At 46.5% G+C, this 26,143-nt stretch overlaps 1 protein-coding gene across 3 annotated transcripts in view; it reads left to right on the top strand.

Annotated features, from left to right (window-relative positions):
• Positions 1 to 26,143, top strand: part of RNF40 (ring finger protein 40) — a 160,538-nt gene that overhangs the window by 102,111 nt on the left and 32,284 nt on the right. For all 3 annotated transcript variants that reach the window (XM_085618455.1, XM_085618457.1, XM_085618456.1), the window contains exon 15: positions 17,116 to 17,265. In XM_085618455.1, the coding sequence (XP_085474581.1) occupies positions 17,116 to 17,265 (150 nt within the window). The remainder of the gene's footprint in view (positions 1 to 17,115; positions 17,266 to 26,143) is intronic.

The following is a 26,143-nucleotide window of genomic DNA, read 5'->3' on the forward strand; positions in this document are numbered from 1 at the left end:
CTCGTCCTCATCCACACCGACCGCTGCTTCAACATCAAAGCAATCGGCGTCGAAGGCTAGCACTGGTTCCTCGGCACTGGCAACACCCTCGGAGCTGACTTAAAAACGCCCACCAAAAGGCCCCGATTCCTCGAAGCCAAAGACCTCGGAACCGAAAAAACAACAACCGGTTCAATCCGATAAAGACACTTCAGAACTACACGGTTCCAAACCTAGAACCGCTACCGAGTTGACGCCGAAAAAGCTTACAGCACCGAAGCCCTCGACTCCGAAGGATCTGTCTCCCACAGATGAACTGTTTCGTCCAGATCCTACCCAAAAGACTCTTGTGAAGGATCCTAAGACTGGTCATTTAATGCTTAGCATCAAGAAAAGACCCCTGGAAACTCCTGCGCCCGCACCACCACCAAAGAAGAGAGACTTTGCTACCTCTCCATTAAGGATCCCTTCTCCTCTTCCGCCTCCTCCTCCCCACCACACCGCTCTCCTACACCATCACCTACCCCAGTAGATGATGATGATGATAACACCTCAGATGATGCAGGGGGAGGTGCGGACGATCAACCCCTTGGGGACCCTACCCGTACTGGCTCCCCGGACCCCTGGGATAATTACAGTGTCCCAGACGTCCCTTACACCCCACAAGATGACATTTATCACTCCAGGCCTTCCCCTCCTGAGGACAATATCGGCTTCAACCAGCTCCTTCACAGAGCTGCCCAATACCACGGGGTTGCCCTTCATACAGACCCAGTAGAGGAGGATTTTCTTATGGACACCTTTGATACCACACAAAGGTCCACCTCAATTCGGCCCATGCTTAAGCATGCACCAGAGATCTTTAAAGACCCAGTCAGAGCTCGAGTTATCAACCCGAGAATAGAAAAGAAGTATAAGGCTGCTCCTACTGACCCAGTATGCATCAAAGGCCCCGCACCACTAGACTCCTTAGTGGTCTCTAATGCAAGGAAGAGAGCAAATTCCCAAACATCAGGTGACGCACCAAACTCCAGATAAGGAATCAAAACTAGACGCCTCTGGCACACGCACAGCGTCACAGGCAGCAAACATTTGGCGCATTGCTAATACCCAAGCGCTGTTAGCCAGGTATGACAGGGCACATTATGATATGCTTGAGTCCATAATGCAGCACCTCCCTGACAGGAATAAAAACAGGGCCAATGAACTCATACAGAAGGGTAAAACCATCACTAACACCTCCATCCGTTGTGCCCTAGATGTAGCAGATACGGCCTCAAGGGCAATAAACACCAGTGTCCTTTTACGCAGGCATGCCTGGTTACGCATATCAGGTTTTAAACCCAAAGTCCAGAGTTCTATACTCAATCAGCCTTTTGATGAGCAACACCTATTTGGCCCCAATGTGGACGTATCACTTGAGAAAATAAAAAAGGATACAGACACCGCCAAATCTATGGGAGCCTTGCAGTCGCAAGATCCCAGACGGTCCTTTCGTCGCCCATCCTTCAGAAGCACCCATAGAGGCTACTCCTCTGATAGCCCCTCCACCTCTTACAAGGCTCCCACCCAATCCACCTTTACTAGAGGTTACCAAAGGGGTGAGTACAGGGGGAACAACAGCAAAGGCTGAGGCAAACACAACAACTCCCGCTCTGCCTCCACCTCCACCTCCACCCCATGACTTCCCTCCACTTCCCCCAGACCATTTCACTCCAGTCGTGGGAAGACTACACCAATTTCTCCCTGCCTGGGCAAACATCACTTCAGACAGGTGGGTCCACCAAATAATTCAATCAGGCTACTGTCTCGAACTAACATCTACCTCCCAAACCATACCACCCAAACACCGTCCAATGTCACAAGAACATCTGTTACTGTTAAAGCAGGAGGTAATCTCCCTCCTACAAAAAAGTGCAATAGAACAAGTTCCCCTGCACCAGCAAAACCAGGGAGTTTACGCCCTCTATTTTCTCATACCAAAGAAGGACAGATCTCTAAGGCCTATTTTAGACCTCAGACCCCTAAACCTATACATACACTCAGACCACTTCCACATGGTTACACTTCAGCAGGTCCTCCCTCTGCTTTCCCAGGGCGACTTCCTTGCTACTCTAGACCTCAAGGACGCCTATTTCCACATTCCCATTCACAGCGCTCACAGAAAATATCTCAGATTCGTAGTGGACGGTCAGCACTATCAATTCAAAGTACTCCCATTCGGAGTCACCACAGCACCAACAGTGTTTACCAAGTGCCGAGCGGTGGTGGCAGCACACCTAAGAAGACAACACATCCATGTCTTCCCATATCTAGACGACCGGCTGATAAAAGCCAGCTCATACAATCAGTGTGTACAACACACTCATGCCACTATTCAACAACTTCACGACCTGGGGTTCACAATAAACCACGCCAAGTCCCAACTGCAACCGTCCCACACACAACAATCCCTCTTGCCACAATAGGCACCTCAAGGGCGCTAGCCTATCCCAGTCCCGCCAGGATAGCGAGCATGCAAGCTCTTCTCACCAGATTCCAACTGCAACACTCTCTTCCAGCTCGAGTGTTCATGCAACTCATAGGGATGATGGCCTCTTGCATATTCATAGTGCCTCATGCAAGACTCCAGATGCGTCCTCTCCAAGAGTGCTTAGCACGCCAATGGAACCATGCTCAAGGTCAGCTAACAGATCTGGTGTTGGTAGACGGTCGTACCCATTGCTCTCTGCAGTGGTGAAACACCAAGAACCTTTCCAAAGGGCGACCGTTCCTCGAGCCGGTTCCTCAAATAGTCATGACAGCGGACGCATCGCTCTCTGGCAGGGGAGCTCACCTACTTCATCACACCATGCAGGGCAGGTGGACACCTCAGCAAAAGTTACTCCACATCAACCACCTGGAGTTACTAGCCATATTCCTAGCCTTGAAAGCATTCCAAAACCACATGTCAGGCAAAGCTGTCTTAGTCCGCACAGACAACATGACAGCCATGTATTATATCCAAAAACAAGGCGGGACACACTCTCTGCAGCTCGCACAGAGCATATGAAGGTGGGCTATACCTCAGAAATTTTTTCTCCTAGCCCAACATGTCCCTGGAGTCCAAAACACAATAGCCGATCTGTTGAGCCATCAAACACAACCAATCCACGAGTGGGAACTTCATCCACAAGTTCTTCAACCGTTTTTAGGTCTCGCCTGAGCGCTAGCGCACGCGCTAGCTCAGGTGAGACCTTTAGTAAGCGGGTTTTCAAAGTGCTACCAGAGTGGCCTAAAGCCTGCGTGCATGTGAGCGTGAATGTGCACAGGCCTCCTTTTGCGCGCACCACTCCCGGACTTGTTGCTCGCGTTCTTGTTTTTGAAAGAAAACACAAACACCGCCCCTCCTCCCACTTAAAAATCACCCGACCCCGGCTATCAAGCCCCGTACGCCACAACTCTCCACAATTGCGGCGGACTGCAAGCATCCTCCGGGAGTAACAACCCCTCTTTACTCCAAGCTATCCTCTTGGCCCGTGTCCTCCTCACTCGCGTCTTCGGTATCTGCAAACTCCGCGAGCAAGAATCACTTCTCTCAGCCTCCAAGCTATCCTCTTGGCCCGTGTCCTCCTCACTCGCGTCTTCGGTATCTGCAAACTCCGCGAGCAAGAATCACTTCTCTCCTCTTCCGGCGTCTCAGTTCCTGGCGACAGACCTCCGAACGGCTGACTACTCCTTTTCTCCTCCTCCCAGCGTCGGGGATTGGTCTTCTCACCTCTGTCGTTCCGCCTTCCTGCTTAAAGGAACAGTACACTGTTGTTTCATAGCTGGTTTGTTTTCCCGGGTTTATTTTAAACCCTTCTCTTTCTTTTGTTTTTTGTAGGGGGATGGTCATTTGGGATGGCAGTTATGGGAGCGGATATCAGGTAAGTAACAGGGCCGTACACCCCTGTTATAGTTGGTTCACCCCGTTCATTCTTTGGTGTAAGGCCACCAGTCTTCCCAGAAACCCCTCCCTCCTTCCACCACACTGCGAGACTATCAACTGAGTAAAGCTGGCAATTGTGCCTTCTGCCTGTTTTTTTTCTTTTTGCAGTTTTATATAGCGCTAATCCAAAATCGGCAGCTCTGACGGTTACCACATCCTCAGTCCTTACAGGGTGAGGTCGTGAATTGAAGTATTGCGTGTGAGAAAGTGCCATCTTTCTTGCATGGTATGCCCCCACTTTTTGCTGAATATACTTTGACTGAGTGTGCCCTGGACTCCTGCCAATCCGGTGCCCAGGGCCTATGTTCCTTCCCTAAAACCCAAATTGGCAAACCCTGGCCACATGTCAGCCCCTGGTAAATGGTACCCAGGGCCTTGTGACCAGGGAAGGCCTCTAAGGGCTGCAGCACTCATTGTGCCACCCTTAGAGGCCCTGTACCCTAACACACACACACTGCCCTTGCAGGCTGAGTGTCTGGGTACAGGACAAAACAAAGAGTCATCATGGCACACATCCCTGTGTGCCATGTCCACCACCTACACTGCCCTGGCATACATCAGTCACCCCTCTAGCTCGGTGCCCTATGCCAGTGGTGTGGGCACAGGAGCAGGAGCCCTGTGTCCCTACAGTACCCAGGTCCATTCCTAAGCACTGTAAGTGCAGTGCTGCCATTTAAGAGTACATGGTGCTGAGAGCTCGTCAAACACGAACTCCACAGCACCATAATGGCAACACTGAAAACTGAGAAGTTTGGTATCAAACTTCTCAGCACATTAAACCCGCACTGATGCCAGTGTGGGATTTAATGTACCAAGCACCCTAGAGGGCATCTTAGAGATGCCCCCTGAAACCTAACCTACAATCCACGTCTGGTCTGAGAGGCTGCCTAGGCTGCCACACAGCAGACATGTTGCTGGACCCCTGGGTAGGAGAGCCCCTGCTCTCCTGGGTCTGCAACAATGCACATCCTGGGCGAGGTGCTAGATCTCCTCCCCCAGGATGGGCAGGGGGAAGCTTCAAAGGCATGCCGCCTCTGTGAGCTTCCCCAGGCCACTGCAACCCTCCACTCTGGCGGGAAGCTTGGCCGGAAACCCCAAATAAGGACAGGGGATGTGCCAGCCTGCCAGCCCCACCCCTCAGGTGGGGGAGGCGAGGTGAAGCACATCTCCGGGCTCTTGCCATCTTGAAGATGGGGAGCCCAGCCCAATCAGGACTAGGCTACTTCCCCCCCCTCCCACAGGAGAGAGGCAGGATAGGGGGTGTACCCACCCCAGGACAGGGACCCATTGGTCCCTGCCCTTCACCTACCTGTAACGCCCCTAAATCTAGTATTTAGGGGCACCCTGAACCTTCCTTTTCCAGATTCCGAAATACAAAGAAGAGCAAGAAGAAAGAAGACCTGCCCTGCAGCTGCTAAGAAGAAGAAGACACCAACTGCCTTGGCCCCAGCCCTACCGGCCTGTCGACCCTCGAACCTGCTCCAACCCGGCATCTCTTGTGGCCAGCAACCTCACAAACCCCGGAGGACCTGGCTACCTTTTGGCTCCAAGCTCCTGGGACTCCCATGAGTAGAGGCTCCACTCAAAATCTACTTCTAATCCCTGGCATCAGCCCGGAACTGCGAACCTCTCACTCTCTGCACCCGCCAAGCCTGGCCTGTGCCGGAGTGAACAAACACCACGATGACAACCCCACGGCAACTGTGACCCCGAGTCCGGCACCCAAGGACTTCCCTCGACGCTCCTGAAGACGCCTGCAGCCTCCGAACCCACCAACCGCGATCAATAGAGGGTAAGATTTCCCGACAACAAAAGGCACCCCTGCACCCGGCGCCCTGTGGCCCCCTGTGCCCAATCCCGGGGTACCTACATATCCTCCAACTACCCAACTTAACTCTCGAAGTGGTGGTGGCACCTGAAGAATCTTAGTCCCCGAGCTTGCAGTCTTTTTCTAAACCGGAGCTTTCCCATTGAAATCAATTAAGTGCCCAAAGGCTCAATAGCACCCTGCACCCAGCCGCCCGAGTGGCCCTGGCAGTGTAACCTCTACACCTATCTACTTCCCCATTTGCCCTGAGCAAGTGACCAGGAGCCCAGCTCCCACAGCCGCGTGGCCTGCTAGTCAGCAGCCACCAACCAAGGCCCCCCTACCTCTCGTAGGATAACATTGGGCCTAACTCTCTCTGCACCCGGCTGCCCCTGTGCCGCTGAGGGTGAAACAACTGTACCTACCTGACACTGGGAGACCCCTGAGTCTATGCCCAGAACCTTAACTCTGCCAGTCGAGTACTTACCTTTAAACCGATAACTCAATTTTCTCCATAGGGTAACATTGACTGGTTTCTTCTGAAATTTCTTCTAAGTGTGGGGTTTTCAAAACATAAAATATTCACCAAAAATCAGCCGAGTAACGAAAACGAAAATACTCACCTGCTATTAGGTGAGCTCCCAGTGCTGCATCTTGGTGCCCAGCACTGACTCTGAAAAATACTTACAACTGTACTTAACAGTAACCCAATTTTCTCCCATAGGAAATCATTGACTATTTTTCTGTGAAATTTCTTCTAAGTGTCATTTTCTGCAAACTTTGAATATTCTTTAAAAATCGTATAATTTCTGAAAACGTAATTACTTACCTGTTTTGGATAAAGGTCCCAGTACTGAGTCTAGGCACCCAGTACTGGATTACAAAAGTAACGAGAACATACTATACCTGTAACTTGAATTTTCTTCCATAGGGAATCATTGACTATTTTCTATGAAATTTCTTCTGTCAACTTTTAAAATAGCAAAATATTACTTAAAAATCCTAGGAATAACTAAGTCGACTTTTATCACTTGTTTCAAAGTACTGTCCCAGGACTGAATCTAGGTTCCAGTCCTGGAATCTTAAAAGTAGTCCTGAAAGTAATCTATTGCAAATAACTTGAAACGTCCATTGAACTCAATGCATTGTTGTGTTTAAAACTGTGTTGCCTATTGTAACAACTTGTAACTTTCTACAAAAGCCAATTGCCTATTGCAAAAGTATTTATATAAAGCATCGCATTCTGAGAAAGTATATTTTAATTCCTATTGTTGGTTCTAATATAAAACAGACATATATTTTTTATATAAACAATTGGCCTAGAGTTCAGTTCTTGAGTGTGTGAGACCATTTGCTGACTGAGTGTGTACAACAAATGCTTTACACTGTCCTTACTGCTCGACCAAGCTACCACTTTAGAGAGTAAGGTTATATCTAACTTTAGCCTCTGCCAAACCTCTGGGGACTGTGGAATCTGTACACCCTGTACCTATTTTCGAACAGTATATACAGAGCCACTTTCTCACATTGCGCACCATATTTCACCTCCAACATTTCAGCATCTGTGGACTTGTTTTTTATTTGGCCCAGCAGCATTTCACCGAATGGACACAAAACCCACTTTTCCTGAGGGATTAGTGAACCTTTCAGCAAGTCCCCAGGAGCCGGGGCTGTACTCATTACCCCTGCCCTAGCAGTGCATGGGAGCTCAGTCACAACATATCTGGAGATGCAACTCACTGTGTTCGTGCAGCTGTTGCAGACTCTGTTACATGGGGATATCACGTCTCTTTAAAGGGCAGTGTTAAACTTTTCAGAGATATTCTTAACCATTTGAAACTCAATGCTAGTTTGCCAAAGTTGTGAATATGTTTCTTTGATATGTTCCTGAAGGTTCATGTTAGCAGTGCGCCATACATTCTTTAACCGCGAGGAATTAAAACCCATAAGAAGCGACTTAGGGTGAATGCTTTATTAAACCACCTCATGCCTCCTTTTATCCAGCCTGCTCTTTCATATCAAATGCACTTGCTCTGAACAGTGATCTTTCAGCGCCATTGTCTAATCAACTGGTATCAAATTGTGAAGAGAGTACACGTACAATCCTTGTGATCTTTGTTTCTTATTTGTGGGTGGGGCACATTTCCATTGATGCTCCTCTCGGGTGTTCAGTCTGTTAAAATTCCTGCTCTTTATTTTAGGCTTTGCACAGATGCATGGTACATTTTTATAGGCCAAACAGGTGCTTCTGCATTACATAGTGTGCTACATTTGCATAGACCGTGTGCATGTGTGTGTGTGTGTTTTTGTGAGTAAGCGCGTATGTGCGTAGCTACACTTTGATTTTTACTAAAATAAGCCCTCAAGAAATCAGAAAACTACCAACATGCCAGAATTTAGAATAACAAAACACCACTTTCGATGAGCATTAAACATTGTGCATCTCAATGTGAAGGTCGTCCTTGTCAAAGAATGAATGGGGCTCCTTCAATCTCTAACATTGGTGAGGGGGAGGACTCGGAGCCCACTAAGTTTGACACCCTAAAATCTGGATCAGGAAACGTGCAAGGTATGTATGTAAGTGTGATCTTGTTACGCAGCTACCTAACTGAACTTGGCACCCCGAGAACTGAGTTCTAACGCCAGCTTTGACACGTTGACACTAAAGAGTAGTGTAAATCTGGTAAAATAGTGGCCCCTGTGGAAAACATTCCAAATATCTGCGATAAAAAAAATGTAAGAAAAAGATGCACTGTTCCCACCAGCATCCATTTTCTTTGATTTTATCTCAACCAGACTCCTCAACCTGTGCAATTCTATGTGCAACTCCTCGTGTTTCAGATGGTTTTGATACAAGAAATCTTTTCTAGCACTTCCCTGCTCCTGATAGCAAGGGCCATGCTATAACGAAGACTAAACAAATTTAGTATGAACCCCTCTACTTGCAGGTCCAGTTGACAACAAAATGGCAGCCACCATTAGTCAGTGGTGGGCAAGTGATAGGTGCTTCCTTTTTAGGTCGAGCATTCGAGACCTCTTGTATATACTTTAGTATATACTTATTATTATATACTTATATGTGTGTATGTACTTTGTGGGCTCTGGAGATCAGCCCTAGGACTTGTTTCCTTTACAGTACGCGTGACTTATATTTCCTCTTTACTTCCCTTGATAAAAATGTTATTACTTTCTTTCATTACATTCTATACCTATGATTTAAGTTCGAATATTCTCAACCATGTAGAATGAACTTGGAGACGGAGCGCTCTTGACGGTATAGACTGCACGGTAATGGAAAGGAACACTTCCGTGATTGCATGTCCCTACATACTACAGAGTGGAACATGTTGTACGGCGTCAAAGGTTGACTGGTTTTAAAAATACCACCTCTTACCCTAAGTGTGCAGAGGGACCCCAGCCTTTGTTTTCAACCGCATTTCATCTTTCCTTCTCTGCGTGTACCAGCTGTCCGCTCTGCTTTTTGCTTGCAGGCATGCCGTAGCATTCGGTTGTAAGGCATGGCGATATTTCTGTTACTGTACACCTGGCTTTCTCTGAACCCAGCTCTCTTGCACCAAGGGCGTCACCTGGGATTATATTTCTCAATTCCCGGTGGTGCTCTCAGCATCTAACGCTGTGCACAGTGGCGAGAATTCATTAATCTGCATCTCTGTGCCTGTTCGTGACCGCGTTGTCGTAAGCTTTCTGGGCACATTGTGTGACCTCCAGACTAAACCATGTAAGAATGTGGGTGTTCCTTTTCCATCTTTTGTGCCACAAGTCCTGAAGTTTCGGAAGTACTGTTGCGTCATCCTTTGATCGCGAGGTGACGCAGAGCAGCCTGAGAACACAAGGGATGGCATGGCAAAATGTCCCATAAATGCCACATGAATTGTATTTACTGTAAAATGCGTGCTTTTATTTAAATGTTATTTGCTGCTGACGCTGATATGCTCTTAAGTATCCAAGTGCGGTTCTTTTAACGTCACAGGATGCTTGTTGGCCGCTTTGGCGCGTAAGAATACCTCCCGAAATAGGGTTTTTATAAATGTGTGTCGAAGGTGAACTCAGGGTAGTGATGTGTGGGTGCACATGGGCCTTTTACAACAGTTCATGCAGTCACTGGAGCCTCTTCCCGTGAGATCTCGTTAGGTCTGGCTGGAGGGCGCAGCAGGATACATATGGTTACCAATACTGAAACATCTACATAATGGGCTTTTGCTAATCCCCAGAGGAATGTTACTCTCACCTCATGCTGTTGGCTCTTAATGGTATAATTTTGCCTCCTATGGAGGGCTTGCATTAAAGTGCATATGGGAATAGTGTACATTTCAAAAGTACAGAATCCTTACACATCATATCCTTTATTTTATGCTTGCATTGCATACACAAAGTGGAAAATTACTTTAAAAATATATATATTTAGTCAGGACTTGTTTACTCATGCATTTACCTTGCCCCTTTTGTTGTGTCCCTTTAGGTTGGAGCAGCCTGACCCAAGAGGGCCACTCGAATGTGTTCATGTATTCATTGGCGCCTAATTGAAAATGATGTGGGGTTGTGCTGCACCCTCAGCTCTGAGCTGTGACAGGGCAGTACAGAAGATTTGAGACAGCGACTTGTGCTGGAGCTCAGCCCCTCCAACACACAGCGGCAAAAACGGAGTGGAAGAGTCAACAAGCATTAGCATAGCCAATAGGGCTCGCTTTTGGGAACTTATAAGTATTTAGTTATGCAGCACAATATCCTTGATGCAACAACATCAACTGTTTCATGGCTAAACACTTATAAGGTCCCAAAAGCGAGACCTATTGGCTATGCTAATGCTTGTTTCAGATGTGGGGGTAACCACAGATAGACCTCTTCGCCACCCACGAAAACGCCAAATGCCCAAACTTTGCCGCCAGGTATCATCACCCATTGTCCAAAGGCAATGCGATATGGATGAACTGGTAAGGCAGATTTGCGTACGCTTTTCCGCCTCTCCCACTCATTCCACTAGTGGTGCGCAAACTACAGCAAAGCTCCTTGACGCTCATCCTAGTTGCTCCAACTTGGACCAGACAACCATGGTACACCACATTGCTGGAACTCTCCGTAGTTCTGCACCAAAAATTACACCTCTCTCCACACCTCCTAACCCAGAACCATGGAGAGATACAACATCCAGACCCAGCACAGCTCAACCTAGCGATCTGGCTCCTGAAGTCCTAGAATTCGGTTACCTCAACCTTTCTCCTGACTGTATGAATGTCATCAAAGAAGCTAGACGGCCTACCGCTAGAGCATGCTATGCAGCCAAGTGGAAAAGATTTGTAATATGCTGCCATAACAACAACACTGATCCCCTAGATGTGTCTATCCAACACATCATAGGCTACTTACTACACCTCCAAACATGCAACTTAGCCTACACGTCTATCAGACTGCATCTTGCTGCCATGGCAGCATATATACAAAATAGACAACATCTATCACTCTTCAGAGTACCTGCCATAAAAGCTTTTATGGTAGGACTCAAAAGAATAATTACCCCCAGAGTACCACCTTCACCCGTGTGGAATCTAAACATCGTTCTAAAAAGGCTAATGGGGCCGCCTTTTGAACCTCTACATAAATGTGAGCTACAATTCTTAACATGGAAAACTGCTTTCCTAGTAGCTATTACTTCTCTACGAAGAGTTAGCGAACTACAAGCACTAACTATTCAGGAACCCTTTCTGCAAATGCATCATAATAAGGATGTACTCAGAACTAATCCTAAATTCCTCCCTAAAGTCATTTCTCACTTCCACGTCAATCAATCTGTGGAGCTGCCTGTATTCTTCTCGCAGCCACAAACAGTCGCAGAAAGAGCTCTTCACACCTTAGATGTCAAAAGAGCACTGCTGTACTACATAGAGTCAGTTATTCTTTATTTCGATGGTTAAAAATCATCATAAAAAATCCATATTTATAAAAAACATTCAACACACATAATCTTACATTAAATTAGCATAAAAAACAACCATCAACCAAACTGATACAATTCATGTAAGGTGCAATGTTACATACATAATTACTTAATCTCGTGTTCCTTAATCTTACTGCTACTTTTAAAAAACTTATTACTGAGCATAAAGTGTGCATGGCACTTGCCCTTTGAAGGAACAACAGAGCTGATTTAGCGTGGCAAATTTTCCTTCTTTTAAAATGTCAACCAAAAACATGCGCATAGGAGAACGGTAAAATGGACACAATAATACAAAATGAAGGGTGTCCTGCGGAGACTTATTGTCGCAGCCGCAGGCACCCTTCTGCTCAATAGTTACAGTAAAACCAGATGGATAAGATAAAATGTTATGTAACAAATTGAGCCTAAAACGACACATTAAAAACCTATCCTGCTGATTATACATCAAAAATAGATAGGGTTCCATACCCTCTACATCTTTGACTAAACAATGCGCTACTACTGACCGTTTTAATGTTAATGCTTTGGTTTCTCTGGCCATTTCCAGTTTTTCCAGCAGCAATTTTTTAATTTGTGGTTTGCTGTTCCTGGAGATTAGAGCCGGAGTGCTAAAGAGGATATGCTGATCTATAGCCTCTAAAGTTGTTTTGACATATTTCAGCCAGGGGATTTGCATCCCTTTATCCCTTTGTATACAGTCAGTGAGAATTTCTCTACTAAGTTCCGCCTCAGGGTTGGCCTAGATACTGAGCCAAGCCATAACCGGTCTAATTTTCACCTGATCTGTAATATATGCGATCCCGAGTTCTGAATGTGCAATTTCTGCTGGTATTGACTATGGGATCTTTAGGATTCTAAGGAAAAATTTATCTTCCTCTTGCTGTAGATGTTTAGCATCCCTAAAGCCCCACACCTCGGCTCCATATAATGCCTTGGCGGTACTTATTGAGCTATATAAGCTCATTATTTGTTCTGGTGACCAACGTCCCAACCTTTGGGCAAAATTTATGATTGCACCACATGAGGAAACCAGTTTAATACAATGTTCCTCGATCAATGCATCAAACTGAATTTTACCATCAAACAGAAGGCCTAAATAGGGAAAGGTACTTACAGTGCCCATTGTGTGTGTCCCAATTTTAAACACAGATTTCTTAATGTTGTTTTTTGCCTGCAATCAGCGTAAAGGATTTGCTCAGATTTACGGACAAATCTAAATTTTTCATAAATTCAACAAATCCATTGATTAGTGATTGGAGGCTTCTCGGGGTCCGTGCAAGCAGGACCGTGTCATCCGCGTACAAAAGTACCGGTATTTGACGCTTCCCTACTTTGGGGCAATCTACAGCCTGGGAGATGAGACTTGCCTCCAGATCGTTAATGTATAATGAGAACAAAAAAGGAGCAAGGATGCACCCCTGCCTTACTCCACTAGTGCATGGGAAAGAATCAGTTTGCCCCCCCCCCCCTCCGTGCTAAAGCGTACCCTAGCTACTACATAGAGAGAACACAACCTTTTCTTAAGACCAAACAACTATTAGTCTTTCTCACCACCACACAAGGGCAACCCCATATCAAAATCTGAGATAGCTAGGCGGATTGTCAAATGCATACAGATTTGTTACCACAAAGCAAAACGTACATTATCTGTTCCTCCTAAAGCCCACTCTACACGAAAGATAGGGGCTTCAATGGCATTTTTAGGGAACATTTCCTTAGATGATATCTGCAGAGCAGCTACATGGTCTACACCGCACACTTTCATAAAACACTATTGTGTCGATGTGCAAACTAAACAACAAGCTAGTGTGGGCCAGGCTGTACTCTCACTATTTCAAACTGTATTGGTACATTAAATCACACACTGGCATCAGTGCGGGTTTAATGTGCTGAGAAGTTTGATACCAAACTTCTCAGTCTTCAGTGTTGCCATTATGGTGCTGTGGAGTTCGTGTTTGACGAGCTCTCAGCACCATGTGCTCTTAAATGGCAGCACTGCACTTACAGTGCCCAGGAATGGACCTGGATACTGTAGGGTCACAGGGCTCCTGCTCCTGTGCACACACCATTGGCATAAGGCACCCAGCTAGAGGGGTGGCTGATGTATGCCATGGCAGTGATGGCACGTCGACTCATTGTTTTGTCTTATACCCAGACACCCAGCCTTCACGGGCAGTGTGTGTGTGTGTTAGGGTACAGGGCCTCTAAGGGTGGCACAATGAGTGCTGCACCCCTTAGAGGCCTTCCCTGGTCACAAGGCCCTGGGTACCTAGGGTACCATTTACCAGGGGCTGACATGTGGCCAGGGCTTGCCAATTTCGGTTTTGTGTTTTAGGGAAGAAACATAGGCCCTGGGCACCTGATTGGCAGGAGTCCAGGGCACACTCAGTCAAAGTACATTCATCAATTCAGCAAAAAGTGGGGGCATACCATGCAAGAAAGATGGCACTTTCTCACACTTCACTCTACTGCTATCCAGCTATTGAACACAAAACTCTCACATTGTGGAGACATTCTAATTGCTGAACTTAAATTAAAACTAACTCTAGGATTATTATTTCTTTTGCCATTACACAGAAAACACAAAAAGGAAAATATTCTCTTTCAAGGGATGTTCTTTATTCTCACTATCTCTAATGCGCTGGATAACCAGAATTTGTGTGGTGAGCATACTTGCAATGAATTTAAACAGAGGGCACATGACTATTGCAAACAACATTAAGTCTTTTCTTATGCAAGCCAAATCAAATCTGTGTTGGCAAAGTACATTTTACTGAAAATACCACCCCAAACTAGCTTTTCAAAGGTAAAAATTAAAATCGGAAATGATCCAGATGCACTGAAGTGTTTGCAGATTGAAAACTGCTGTTGCCACTTTAAAGAATGATAAAGCTGCCCCGCCCACCATACCATGCAGAGGTAGTCAGCAGTTTATTTAGTTCCGCTCATTTAGCTAGAAACCCCAATCAGAGCAGCCTTCGCAATTGCGACTTTTCACTGGAAACTCTTTTCTTACGGATTTTTTTTTAGTTTCACCCTATGTCCTAGAATGTATTCTTGGCTTTCAAGTATTTTTAAAGGTAAGAGCTCTTTTGTCCTGGGATGTTTGAGGTATTTCACTCGTACGACTTCTTTGGTACGAGTCTGGTTCCTTTTCAGAAATGCCCTTGTTTGGTGAGAAAAAGTAATTAAAGGATACGCGGAAAGTTTGTCTAATCTGCCGTCTTGACTGTAACACCATTATGAGGTGTACAATCCATTTAGAGATTAAAGAGCTACACATGATGAATTTTTCCAGGCTAATCTGGAAAAACGTAAAAAATGACTTGTGCTGTGAGTTTTTGGAAGTTTATGAGCATTGTTTTGATTGTAAAGTCCGTTGAGATTAAGTTCCAGGAGGCAGTGACACTTAAATATTTTCAGCCATCTCCCGTAGTGGCACAAAAGCAAACAACAGTTGGATGCTAAATATCGTACAGAATGCATAGGGAGATATTTATCCATCCAACCATGTAGGGGGCTTCAGTGCATGCATGACTAAACTTGACTGCCTGGCTACTTACAGTATGACCACCTGAGCTTACAAAATAAGTGCACAAACATCCTTAAGGAAGTGAATCCTCTTTCCACTAGAGCTTTTTGTGCATTCAAGTGGAAGAGGTTCTGTGCATGGAGTCACTGCTTGCCATAAGAAAGGGTCCTAGGTTCTCTTGAGCCATCTAATGTATTCTTTGAAGAGGCCATACAGTTTTTTAATATACCCCTGGCGGCCCCTTTAAAAATAAAACTCAACTTTCCTTTCTTCAGAAATACGTTTTAGACGTGTGTAAATCAAATGATTTTGTTTTCATTGTTCTTCCCAGTACTCTCTGTTGTATGCAGTAATCTCTAAACCCTAGGTGTGAAAAAGGAGCCAAGGTACTATCTTGACAAAACGAAAGAGATTAGAAAAATTGAGAAACTGTCAATTATTTAGATATTCGTACAGATTTAGCTATTTTGCATCAGTCCTATACTAGGTTAGCCATATCTGCTCTCACATTACATCAGGAGGCCAGCAGCCCTCTTTAAGGTAGGCCAAGATCCCATTGCAACAGTATGCCCTTCCAAAGGAAGCTCTACATAATGAACTTTGTAGAGAGGTCTGCTGGAGATCAGTTCCTAAGTTTCCCCCAAACACCGCTGCATGGATTCTGACTCCAGAACAGTCTTACAGTCGGTCAGTTGTTTAGCCATTGTCCCACACACACATACCCATCAGTCTCTCTGATAAAACGTCCTTAGCATGTGCTGTAACTCCAGCCTAGATACCCTAGAGATGGCCAGCGCCCCACATTTTGTCAGCAGTGTCTTAGTGTTTAGTATAGGTTGTATACAGTCTGTGGCAATAATAGCTGTAGATTGTGTTCTTATCAATGTATTTTCATATGCGTTGTCAAAATACAGATAAAAGTTAAAATACCACACAATGCACAAGTCAATACAGATACTCCGTGGGCTAGTGAAAATACACGGTTGCGCTTTGACTCTGGGGTTTGTCTCGCCGTAAGGTCAGACCCCGTCACTCCTTTGAGAGATGACAGTTCCTTTAGTTGCTGCACCTCAGCCCTGTCAGAACACGTTTCCTCTGTCCACTCATGTTGTTCTCGATCAGATAACCTCAGACAAAGATGAGTCGTGTCCTGTCAGAGCTGTGACATCACATCCTGCCCTGGCCCAATGTAAAGAGCAACCCCCCTCCAACTTGTCTTACTCCTAAGCGATTAGAGTGAGGAACATGTAGCAAATGCTGAATGCCCTCTTTGACATACAGAGATGACCTTTATAAGGGAAGTTGTCTGACATTAAGAGAAAGTAGAGAAATTAAACACGCTATTAGATCCACAGGTTGCACAAACTCTAGTGCAAATGTAGCTGGAAGTTAACCCAGGTCTATAACAGAATATAGTAATCCGAGCATAGTGATAACGAAGATCCGCCTTCTAAATTAAATTGCTGCATTTGTTTCCGCTGCATTCTTCGTGCCTCTCTGAATGTTCTCTGTATACAGTGTTTATTTTGCTGTGTACAGTGTAGCAGCACATTGTGATCTGCAACTTTTGGTTACATATGCTGCAACTTTTTACTTTTCCCTTGACTATACCCTATACATCCCCTGTGTGTTTATATTTCGCCATGACATGCACAGCCCATTTGGAGGTTTCCCTGTTACCTGGATTTTTGTGTCCTGATCCAAAAGTTACAGGACTCTAACCAGTATCATTGACGAGGTCATTTACATTAACAAAAATAGACTATGTCCACATTAAAACAAAACAGGCAAATAATGTAAAAATGAACAGCTTCTCATCATCAATGTTGCAAGCCTACGAATTGAAGGCCTTTCTTTCTTCCGCCTTTCCACAGGTAGAAGACCTGCGATCGAGAATACGTGACTTGGAGGAGAAGGAGAAGCGAGAGAGCAAAAAGATGGCCGATGAGGATGCACTGCGCAAGATCAAGGTAGCAGAGGAGCAGATAGACCATCTGCAGAAGAAGTTAGGCGCCACTAAACAGGTACGAAGGCCATGAAGAGGGCAGCAGGACTACGATTACAAAATGGGAAGGTAGTGATGCAGGGCTTTAGAGAAGGCATAGTGAGCTTAGGCTATTAGAACGGGCACAATGGTATGCAGACGTCCTGGTGTATGTGCTAAGAGGCCTCATGTGGGCTATGGGTGCTGGAAAAAACAAGTTAATTGCCTGTACACTGTGGTTCTCAAGTATTGAAATCTTTCATAGATTCACATGCTTGAATCCTCCCCACTGTCATGGTGGGAGTCTCACAATACTTAAGTAGTACTAGAAGTACATTAGAAAGTACTAAGAAAGATGGTAAATTTGTAAACCAATCCACATCATTTCAATAGAACCATATGTCCACTAATCCGAGACAAGCCTCGGACCCCATCTCCCCAGCTGAGCCCCCATACCTCAGATTTCAAGCACGAGTGTGACTAAGAGAATAGTCGTATGAGGCATAATGCGGCAAGCCTAAACAGAGAGGTGGGCGGCCCACATTTGAATCTATGAAAGATTTCAATACTTTTATAGATTCACATGCTTGAATCAGAATAGCTAGCAGTACCAATGTTCAAATTAAAGCGATTAGGCAAAGACACTTAACGAGACACATATTTTTAAGGAAAAACAGGTTATGTAAAACATTTTACAATATAGAATCAATTTTGAAAATATATCCATATATATATCATCACTATCTCTCTGAACTAGTATCGTAGGTATAGAGAAAAAATATAAGATGGAATCCGTACCTTACAGAAACAGATGACTGAGAACCGCCTGTCCTATGGCCGCATCCTCCTACCATGTAGAGTCCAACCAGTAGTGCTTGGTGAATGTATGCATATTTGACCATGTTGCTGCTCTGCATGTATCAGGAAGCGATACGCCAGCAAACGGCTGTAATAGTTGCCATCTTTTTTGTGGAGTGTGCTGCAACATTTGTGGAAAGCGTCTTCCAGTTTTTTCGTGGCAAAAAGAGATAGCTGATGATATCCATTGAGCATTACTGCTCCTTGAGAGAGCATATCCTATTCTTGGGGGCACAAAAGAGATCAGAAGCTGTTCCGTCTTTCTGAAATTCTTAGTTCTATGAACGTAGAATTTTAAGCAGCGTTTTATGTCCAGAGTGGGTAGAGCCCTTTCAGCAAGAGACTAAGGGTTTTTGAAGTATGTTGCCAAGATTATAGGTTAATTTAGGTGAAATGAAGTTGGAACTTTAGGTATAATGCTTGGGTTTGTTCTTAACACCACCTTGTCCTCCCTAAACTGTAGTAATGGTTCTGGGACTGTGAAAGCCTGAATTTCAAGGACTCTCCTGGCCGATGTGAGGGCCAACAAGAGCACTGTTTTCCATGAGAGAGATTTCATTTCTGCTTTATGAATCGGCCTTAAAGGGTTGCTTCATGAGTCGAGCTAAAACCGTATTTAACTGCCAAGCCACTGCAGGGCGTTTTATAGGTGGAAAAGCCATGAAAAGGCCTCTCCTGAACTCTTTTACTATCCTTGTAGTCCAAAGAGAAAGTTCCCTCGACTTCCTGCGAATCCTGGAAATCGCTGCCAGGGGGACCTTGATGGATGAGTGAGTTAATCCGGACAAAAGGAGATGTGATTACAGCTCTTCTGTTGGAACATGGAAAGGATGTGGGCCCTTCTTATTGCACCAATGGCAGAATCTCTTCCATTTTGTTGCAGAAGCCTTATTTGTTGAAAAAGCTCTTGAATGCTGTAGAATTGATTTACATTGTGCTGGAATATCTGAAGCTCCGAACTCGTAGTCGTGAAGTTGTATGCCGATAAACTCACACCTTATTTGCTGGTGCATTATCCAACCGTTGTTCATGGATAGATTGTTCAACGGCCGAAGGCGAATGCGTGGAGAGATTGACAGTATTAGGAGCTCCGAATACAAGAATGGTCTCTGTCATGCTCGGGCTACCAGAATGAAATGGCATGGCTCTTTGTTCATTTTATATTACTCTTGGGATGAGAGGAATCAGTGGAAACGCATAAGCGAACATTTCTGTCCACAGCATGTGGAGAGCGTTCCCCCAAGATTCTTTCTGAGGAAATCTGCTGGCAAACTATACGCACTTTGTGTTGGTCAGAGTTGCAAAAAGATCTAAGTTTAGAGTGCCCCATACCTTGAATACTTGTTCCTGCTGCACCTGATTCAGTTTCCATTTGTGGCACTGGTTGCCTGTCCTGTTGAGAGAATCTGCCCATTCGTTGTCTATGCCCGGGACATGCTCTACTTCCAGAGTTATTTTGTGCTTTATTAACCTCATTCAGATCTCCTGTGCCCGGACTGACAGCTTGGCTAGGCAGAACTTACTTGTGGTGTTGTCTAATCTTACCGGAACGGGAGAGCCTCGAATTCTGGGGAGGAATGCTTGTAGCTGTAGAAACACTGCCCTCAACTCTAGGAGATTTATATGCATCTGCGCTTCCTGGACAGACCATTTTCCATGAATCTCCAAGTCTTGGAGATGCACTCCCCAACCATCCAGAAAAGCATCCGTTGTCATAATGTAGCTGGGGTGTGTCGTTTCGAATGATGGGCCTGGAGAAATATTGATCTCTTCCCCCCCCACCATGACAGAGCCTTCTTCATTGCCTATGTGATGAGAATGACATTGTCGAAAGAGCCGTGAGCCTGAATCCACTGGACATCAAGCTGTTCCTGAAGAGGCCACATATTGAAGCCACAATTTGGAATCAATGGGATGCATGAGTATAGCATTCCCAGCATAAATTTGTACATTCTTACTGAAGCGTTTTTTTTTTGTTCAAAGTTGAGCTGCGATCTGTATTATCTTACGCCTTTGTTGCGGTGTGGGATATTCTTGTGCTACCTTGGCGTCCAAGACTGCTCCAAGAAATATCCTCGGCTGACTTGGGATGAGAAATGACTTTTCTACGTTGAGTTGCAGCCCCAGAGATTTGAAGAGCCGCCGACAAGCCAAAGTGGATTCTTTTGCAGAGTGGAACGTGGATCCTTTTACTAGCAAATCATCCAGGTAGGGAAAGACCTGGTGTCCTTGCCTTCTTGGTAAAGCCGCTACTGGTGCCATGCACTTTGCGAATACCCTGGGGGCTGAACGAAAGCCGAAAGAGAGGACCTTGAATTGCTAATGGCACCCACCCACCTCGAACCTCAGGAGTCAACAATGTTTGACGAGAATTGGAATTTGAAAAAATGCATCTAAGAGATCGAGAGACGTCATAAAGTCCCTTTGTTTATCAACAAAAGAATCTCTATCAATGAGAGCATTCTGAAAGGCTGTTTCTTGATAAATCTGTTTAGTTGTCTGAGATCAATTTCTAGTCTACATTTTCAGCATTTTTATCAGAAAGAAATTAGAGTAAAAACCTTTTCCGCATTGCCATAAAGGAACTTCCTTCATTCCCCCCTTCAACAGAAGAGTCGAAACTGTTGAAGATGTCGATGTCGAAGATGTTGATGTGCCCTCTTGGAAGATGGATAACAAGAAGGCTTTTGTACATAGTCCAGGGTGTGATCTCAATGAATAATGTGCAACACCCATTTGTCCTTCATGATGGTGTTCCATTGATAGAAAAATGCGGACAGATGATGGATCCCCTGAGGCTGAGGACGATAGGTGGCTGGTGGGTGAAAATCATCACTGACTTCTGGAGATGTCTTGAGACCTTCCTTGTGCTGAAGGCCGACGTCGAGCCAATTTCCGGGTCTATAACATGTTGGAAGCTTCAAACTGCTGTTGTTGCTGACCGACGTACTGTGGTCTATAGCCCTGTTGAGAATAGGCCAGGTATCGGTATGACTGGAAGGAAGGTCTCTGCTGGAATTGAACTCTCCCCCTTCCTCCACGAAAGGGCTGGTAACGTCGCTGTTAAAGAGTGCTTAGGGAATGTGCCGTCTCCGTATCCCCTTTAATGCCCTGCAAATCATCATCTATGTGCTTTCCAAATAGATTCTTCCCGTCGAAGGGCATGTCCAGGATTTTGGATTGACTCTCACGGCAGAAAGATGTAGCCTTCAACCCGCCGTATCTACAGAGAGCTGCGGCACCTGCCATTTCTCTGAAAGCAATGAAAGACAAGTCCATAGCAGTATTTATTAACTCAGAAGATGCTCAGGCACCTTCCTGCAAAATGTCTATCGCCTCCTTTTTCTTTTCCTCACGGACATGATCCAGAAGAGGCGCTAGATCTGGCCACATCTGCACAATTGCTAGGTGGAGGTGAGAGCTGTGATTTCAGGAAAGGGTTATTGGTGTTGTGCAGGATTCAGTCAGGGAGGCTGATAGTGACTTAACCAGTTTGGGGTAGAGAAGCAGGGGGAGGCAAGAGAGGTAGAAGTATGCAAGTTAGACCAGAGCATAATATCAAGACGAGAGAAGCAAGGGTTGAAGACTAGGTGTAGATTGGGGTAGGAATTGCATAGGAGTGAGAATGACAGAGAAGCAAGAGAGTGAAAGGAAACCAAACCGGAACAAGCATGTAGCTGATGCATACAGTTAGAAATGGAAGGTAGGGCAAGGTACAGAGGACAGTGCTGAAGGGTAATCATGAGTGGGAATAGTGGATGAGGTGGCGATTGAGAAGTGATGAAACTCAAGTAATGGAAACCTGGAAATCAGAAAAGCTTGGTTCATGTTCTTCTGTAGTGTGATTTGCAGAATTATGAGTGCTCTTGCTCTCCTATGGATTTTCTAATCCCAAGGCTGTTTTGCATACTCCACATTTTTATCATCTCTGCTCCCTAGTAAAGCAAACTGTAGACGCATACATTGTCCAAGAGACACACTGCAGACCCCCAGGGGACTTATCCAGAGCCATATTCTGGTTGCTCCTTACCTCACTGGAGCATTTGGGTTTGCTTGTTTTCTCCCAATAGCTCATTTCAGCTAATGTCCTGTTACTGGTTAATGGATGTATCTGCTTTGGCCTCCCACAACCCAGCCAGTGTCCTCATACCACTGAACACTTGATTTTCCTGCTGCACCAGTGTATTCTGCTGTAGGAAGCTGGGTCTTTATGTGATATACCACTAAGTATAGAGGACTCGATGTAAACTTAAAGTACTCTATTTGTGATAGTGTGGTCGAGCAGCCTTAGACCTAACACAGAGGAGTGTAAGACATTTGTTATGCACACAGTGATTAATAAATGACATGACTCAAAAAGAAGATCCACACCAATTTTATAAAAATAAGCTTCTTTCAAGATTTATTTTAAGACCAAGATGTATGTTAAAAGATAAGTGCATTTTTCAATAACAATACTTTTCACTTTCAAAAATAGACAGTGCAATTTTTCCGTTTACCAATTTTAAGCTATGGGAGGAAAACAATAATGCAGCTTTGAAGGCAAGTACACAACTTACAAATCCTGTCTGCTCACAGGTGTGAGTAAAGCGGTGTCAGGGGTTGATCTTCTGGAGTTAAGGTAAGCACAGGGGAGGGGGCACAAGGCAGCAGCAAACTTACACCCTCTGTGGAACGGGAAGGCTGGGTGCAGAGTGCCAACACAGCGTTTGGCGCCCAATTATACCAATGGGGGATATCGTTTTTGGAGAAGGGCGGCAGGCTCGGGCCAGGAGGCTGGTAAAAGAAAACCCTCAGTTGCACAGGTAAGTTCTGATGCTAGGGGACGCAGGAAATACTGTTGGTCAAGCTCCTCAAGGGCCAGGGGTTTTGGGTGCAGGGGTGTCCTTTGGCATCAGTAAGTGCTTACCAGGCAGGTCGGGTCAGGGGATGTTCGGATTGAGGCTGCAGGCATCGAAGTAGAGTCCAGCATGGGTCAGTCCAGAATTGACTCAGGCTCACAATCGCTGGGGAACCCTCACAGGACCGGTGGGCCACTTGGACTTGGCCGTGAACGTTGGGTGCAGAGGTGGGTCTGGAGGCGGTTCGTGGTTCCTTAGGGCAGAGTTATCCTGGACGGGTCCACTGTCCATGGGAGTTTCTTGATCTTTATAGAAGGCAGACAGTCCTCCCAGGGCTTTGGAGGTTACTGGGCCTGCAGAACTTGTAAAGCGCACTGTGACTCCATGGAGTATCCTGGCGCTAAAGACCGCTGGGGAACCCGTCCTGGCTTTCCCTGTGAGATGGTCCCTTTCTGGGTATCTCCAAGGTGAAACCAGGCATCCCCGGCGTCTGTGGGGGGCCGTTGTAGAGATGAGGCAAGCTTAATGCCCAGAGTTGCCGAGTGTGTTCCTGGTTAGAGTAGGTACCGAGGCGAGAATTATCGAGTCCGTTTTGACCCTGGTCCACGACCCTGCCGCGTCGGGAATTGAACCCTGGTCCCTGGCCAATTCTCTGCTTACGGGTCTGCCGCCTCTAACCAGTGAGCCACACCTCTCCACAGTCGAACGAGTCGACTTTTGTAGCACGGGCGAAAGGTAGCAGACAGGCCGTCTGGGAAATCAGTCGCTTGTCCTTCCTCTTTCTTGCTGCTGTGGCTCTTTGGTGTCCGGCTTTGTAGGTCACAAGGAATCTGATTTCAGAGTCTGTGGTGTCACCTAAATACTAGATTAAGGGGAGTTAACAGGAGAGTGACAGATCGGGACAATGGGTTCCTTACCATGGGTGTCTACACCCTCTATTATGCCACCCTCCTGTGGTGGGGGGGGGGGGGGGGGAGTGCATAACCCAGGCCCTAATTAGATAAGTCCCACCATCTTCAAGATGGTGGGCACTGAAAAATGTGCTTCACTTCGCCTCCGGCACCTGACAACTCGAGTTCCACAGCACCATGATGGCTTCTCTGAACCCAGGAGTGTTTGGTACCAAACTACTCCTATTAATAAACCCACACTGATGCTTATGTTGGATGTATTGAAACCTGTACTAGAGGTGCCCCCTGAAAACCTACCTGCCTTGGGGTGGCCACAGACTGGTTTTAGGCAGCATGCCACCACCAGACGTGTTTATGGACCTTCAGGTCGAGAGCCTCTACTCGCTGGGACCAGAAACAAAGCACATCCTGGGTGGAGGTCTCACACCTCCTCCCCCAGGATGGGGACAGTGCTCAAGAGAGAAGCTTCAAAGACCTGCTGCCTTTGTAATGCGACCCCCAGCCTCTGCTGCTAGCAGCAGATGGCAGTCCTCTATTTACACCCCCACTTTGGGCGGGAAAACCTAGGAAGAACTGCCAACTCCACCCCTAAGGTTAGGGAGACAAGGTGAAGTACACCTTTCAGTCCCCGCCATCTCGAAGATCGGGGGGACTCCACCAATTAGAGCTAGGACTATGCCCTCTCCCACAGGAGGGTGGCATAACTGAGGGTGCAGACACCTCAGGTAAGGTACCCATTGGCCCTACCTACCACTCCCTTAAAACGCCCCTAAATTTAGTATTTAGGTGGCAACCCAAGGCCCTAAAACTAGTTCCTGCTGACCTAAGAAGAAAAAGGACGAAGAAGATGCAGTACAGAAGAAGACTGAAGATGCCTACTGACTTGTCCCCAGCCCTACCGGGCTGTCTGCAGCCCTCAAAGATCTTGCAAAGAAACTACACCCGTCCTGCAGTCAGCAATCTCCACAACATCTGGGAGGACTGCCTGCCTTTGAAGAAGACCAGAACTCCCGAGGACTGTGGCCCACCAATCCAGAAAAGGTTTCTTAGCGATCCTGTGTTCAAGACCAGCGTTGGCTGACCCCCCCCCCCTTGTGAGAAAGTGCCATCTTTCTTGCATGGTATGCCCCCACTTTTTGCTGAATTGCTGATGTACTTTGACTGAGTGTGCCCTGGGCTCCTTCCAATCAGGTGCCCAGGGCCTGTGTTCCTTCCCTAAAAACTGCATTGAGGCCTAAACCCAATTGGCATCTCTGGCCACATGTCAGCCCCTTGTAAATACCCATAGGTACCCAGGGCACTGTGACCAGAGAAGGCACCTAAGGGCTGCAGCACTTATTGTGCCACTCTTAGAGGCCCTGTACCCTGACACACACTGCCTTTGCAGGCTGAGTGTCTTGGTGCAGAAAAAAACAGAGAGTCGACATGGCACACATCCCTGTGTGCCATGCCCACAAACACACTGCCCTGGCATACCTCAGTCACCCCTCTAGCTGGGTGCACTATGCCAGTGGTGTGGGTACAGGTGCATGAGCCCTGTACCCCTACAGTACCCGGTCCATTCCCGGGCACTGTAAGTGCAGTGCTGCCATTTAAGAGTATATGGTGCTGGGAGGTCAACATCACAAACTCCACAGCACCATGATGGCTACAGTGAAGACTGAGAAGTTTGGTATCCAACTTCTCAGCACATTAAACCCACACTGATGCCAGCGTGGGATTTAATGTAAAATGCACGACAGAGGGCATCTTAGAGATACCCCCTGAAACTAACCAACAACCAGCGTCCTGACTGAGAGGCTGCCTAGGCTGCCAGCCAGCAGACCTGTTGCTGGACCCCTGGGTAGAGAGCCATCCGCTCTCATGGGTCTGCAACAATGCACATCCTGGGCGAGGTGCTAGGTCTCCTCCCCAGGATGAGCAGGGGAAGCATCAAAGGCATGTCGCCTTTGTGAGCTTCTCCTGGCCACTTGCTGTACTCAGCAACTGGCCCCCACCTGTTCTGACCCCCACTCTGGCGGGAAGATCGGCGGGAAAACCCAAGTGAGGAAAGGGGATGTGCCAGCCTCTGCCAACCCCACCCCTCAGGTAGGCGAGGAGAAGCACAACTCCGGGCTCTCGCCATCTTGCGGTTGGGGAGCCTTACCCAATCAGGACTAGGCTCCTGCCCCCCTCCCACTGGAGAGTGGCAGGCTAGGGGGTGTACCCACCCCAGGGAAGGGACCCATTGGTCCCTGACCTCTACCTACCTGTAAATTTAGTATTTAGGGGCACCCTGAACCTTCCTTCCTCAAGATCCCGATTTTGA

The sequence above is a fragment of the Triturus cristatus genome, chromosome 7, assembly GCF_964204655.1.
Source record: "Triturus cristatus chromosome 7, aTriCri1.1, whole genome shotgun sequence".
Classification (NCBI taxonomy): domain Eukaryota; kingdom Metazoa; phylum Chordata; class Amphibia; order Caudata; family Salamandridae; genus Triturus; species Triturus cristatus.